Source organism: Triticum dicoccoides, chromosome 3A, assembly GCF_002162155.2.
Source record: "Triticum dicoccoides isolate Atlit2015 ecotype Zavitan chromosome 3A, WEW_v2.0, whole genome shotgun sequence".
Classification (NCBI taxonomy): Eukaryota; Viridiplantae; Streptophyta; class Magnoliopsida; order Poales; family Poaceae; genus Triticum; species Triticum dicoccoides.
In genome coordinates, this window is record NC_041384.1 from 764,704,927 (window position 1) to 764,708,070 (window position 3,144).

At 42.6% G+C, this 3,144-nt stretch overlaps 1 protein-coding gene across 1 annotated transcript in view; it reads right to left on the reverse strand.

Moving 5' to 3' along the window:
- Positions 1 to 540: 540 nt before the first annotated feature.
- The window catches only part of LOC119273739 (disease resistance protein RGA4-like), a 5,385-nt gene continuing 2,781 nt past the window's right edge, over positions 541 to 3,144 (reverse strand). The window contains exons 2-3 of the mRNA XM_037554804.1: positions 950 to 2,863; positions 541 to 845 (exon numbers count right to left, since the gene is read on the reverse strand). Of these exons, the coding sequence (XP_037410701.1) occupies positions 955 to 2,863 (1,909 nt within the window). The 3' untranslated portion in view covers positions 541 to 845; positions 950 to 954. The remainder of the gene's footprint in view (positions 846 to 949; positions 2,864 to 3,144) is intronic.

Genomic DNA, 3,144 nt, shown 5'->3' on the forward strand with positions numbered 1-3,144 from the left:
GCTTATGCTTCCTTGATTCATTCTCAAGGATACACATGAACGAATCAGATCAAGAGAAGACCTCATTGATCATGCCCTATGGGCCTTTCTGTTATATCAAATTGCCCTTTGGGCTCAAAAAACGCTGGAGCAACATATCAATGGAGGATGCAGAAGTGTTTCCACAACCAAATTGGGATCAACGCAGAGGCCTACGCCGACGACATTTTGGTCAAATCTCGCAAAGGTTCCAGCCTCCTAGCTGATCTCTATATGTTTTAAAAACCGGCACTCATTTGCACTGCATACACACGTTAACAAATGAACCGGCAAGATTAGGGCACACAGTACCGTAGAGGAGGCGTGCTCAGGGCGTGCCCCAGCCACTAGTGAGTGGACAGACATAGATATATAGCTCTTGGTGGATACCATGGCGGTAATAAAAGATGCATACAACAACATCATCATTCTTCCACAATATAATAAAGATACAACAATTGCAATCATTCTTCCATGAAATAATATAAAGATACAAGGGATAATAGGAAGCATTTTCCCACAATATAATAAAGATACAACTCACGGAATCATTCTTCAAAAAAAAAAGATACAACAATAGGAAGATTTTCCCAATATAATTAAAATAGAATATCAAATCAAAAGGATACAATAAAAACAAGAAGCGGTCAAGTAGTTTGTGAATGGTAAATAAAGTGACCAACATGGTAAATTTGATCATAAAGCAAGCACGCACGCACGACGGAAGCGGCCGCACGTATATCCAAACTGAAGCATCCATTGGTGCTTCCCGGATCCGTGCAGCAAGGCAAGAAGTAGCTTCACTCTGGTGATTACAACGCTTTGCACTGCACAGAATATCAAAGAGTATGATTTAACAATAATATAAATGAAGGAAGGATACAAGACTATGATTTAGGAAGCGGCAGGAGGTAGGGTAAACGAAACTGACCGTGCTTATGCCTTATGAATGAACAAAACTTGGGGCCTGTTAGGATGGAGCTTTGCAGCTTTTTTCCATGCTTCTTTTCTTTCTGGTGCGACTCCAGAGTGGAGTGCGATTTCCCGTAGACGTTTGAGGCTTCCGTTCAAAAGCTGAACTCCCTCATCTATAGCTTCACAGATGAGATGGAGTGAGACCAGACGGGGCAGAGCACCAGGTTGGATTGTTATGCGGTCAAGGCTTTGGTCGCCCACGAGGCATAACCCCGTCAGCCTTTGGAAAGTTCCTGGTTGTATCGTGAGGGGCCCCAGCTCTCGTTCATCCAGCTTGAGATATTCCAGTGCAATCAAACCAGTCAGACCAGCAAGGACTTTATTCCCGCTCAGGTAAGTGTGTGAAAGACACAGCTTGGTAATACCAGATATCTTTGTAAAATCTGGATTAGCACCCACAAATGGTGTCCATTTGCCGTGCAATTTGAGTGAGGTCAGACTGCCAGGACCTAATAGACATTCCCGAACAATGGACGTGCAGTTATCGAAGTCTATTGATAGAGAAGGACTGTGGCCACCACCATTAACATTATACGTGCCTCTTTGAATGAATTTCTTGATCGCCGTTGTCAGAACTTCCTTGTCCGTGACATCTGCTCCTCCAGTGCAAAATATTTTCACCTTCCTCAACTGACTCATATGAAGCATCAGATCCGGAAATCCTTTTGCAGTTTGGCTGACGTGTGCTGTAATCGTCTCTAAGACACTCTTTTTCTCCAAGAAATTATATAGATCATCATCCGGTGTCATTCTAAGCACAAAATTTCCAAGGAGGTGTATTAAGTTGGGTAGCAGGAGAACTTCTTTAAACACCTTTACTGTTTTGTTTGTCCTCATCTCGAGCGTCTCTAACAGTTCCAGTTTGCCAATGGCCCTTGGTATGTTCCCTATAGTCTTCCCGAGGCTCAAATATTTCAGCAGCAACAGCTTGCATATAGCTTCGACATGATTATCATCCAGATTTGTACATTCTTTCAGATCCAAAACTACCAGTTGCACATACTGTTCAAATTTTAAAATAGCTTTGCATGCAATTCCTGAAATTGCCAGAGTCAGGACAATACGTAAAGTTAAATCCATGCGCGAAATGCGTATGTCATCTTCAGCACTGCCATCATCGAAATAAAGCCTGAGGATGCGATTTTTTCCCATCTCCACTTGATCAGACACCAAAGCAGCGAAATTCTCGGACATGGAAATCTGGGAAATGTACTCGGACATCATTCCTGGGGGTCGGCATCTCTTTGTTGTTCCGTCTGTGTTTACTTCCATGGACTGAATGATGTTGCGGTTGATGAGGGTCTTCAAATATTCATATCCAGTTTTCCCATCAACAAACCCTTCAGCTTGCCATCGCCTTATCAGGGAATTCCTCCTGGGGAGTGCATCCATGTTTCCCTTGTACATGGAAAAATATAGCAAGCAGGATCTGATAGCATGACCAGGCAGACCAGTATATTTATTCATAAGCACCCATTGCATTTCTGGTAACTTGCAACCATTGTCTTGTACCAGAAGAGCACCAAGTTTGTTGCAAGCATCTTTACATCTAGCGCCTGTCAACGGTCCCTCACTCTGCAAATAATTGGCCACGCTGACTATAGCAAGTGGTAGACCATCACATTTCTTCAATATGTCTGCTGCATAATCAGTATCCCCCGAATAACATTCTTTGTTGAACAGGTTTACAGACTCATTCTCATCAAGGGGTGACAGCTTGTACACATAACCGTTAATGCATTGGCTGCAAGCATTAGCTACTGCCAGAATGGTCGTTGTTACAAGGACTATGCCTTTCACACTCTCGAAGGCATATTTTATTTTGTTCCACATCTCCCAACTCTTCATGTCATCGAGTACAATTAAGTACCTACGTGATAAATAGGCAGCATAAAGTTACCACATGTTATCTCCATTTGAAAATACTAGGTGGCTTCCTACATAGCGTGCGATCAACCTTACCGAGCTTAGACTATCTGTATATTAAAAGTAAGAAGAATTGTCATGAAAAAATACAAGAATTTGGAAGGCCGGGTCATAGAGGTTGGGAAGATTTCATCTGCTTACAAGGATTTTCTAATTCAAAATCACTATGGAGAAGTTGAAGGAAGTAGTATTTGGAACAGTGCCAGAGACGGGGGATAAGCAGGG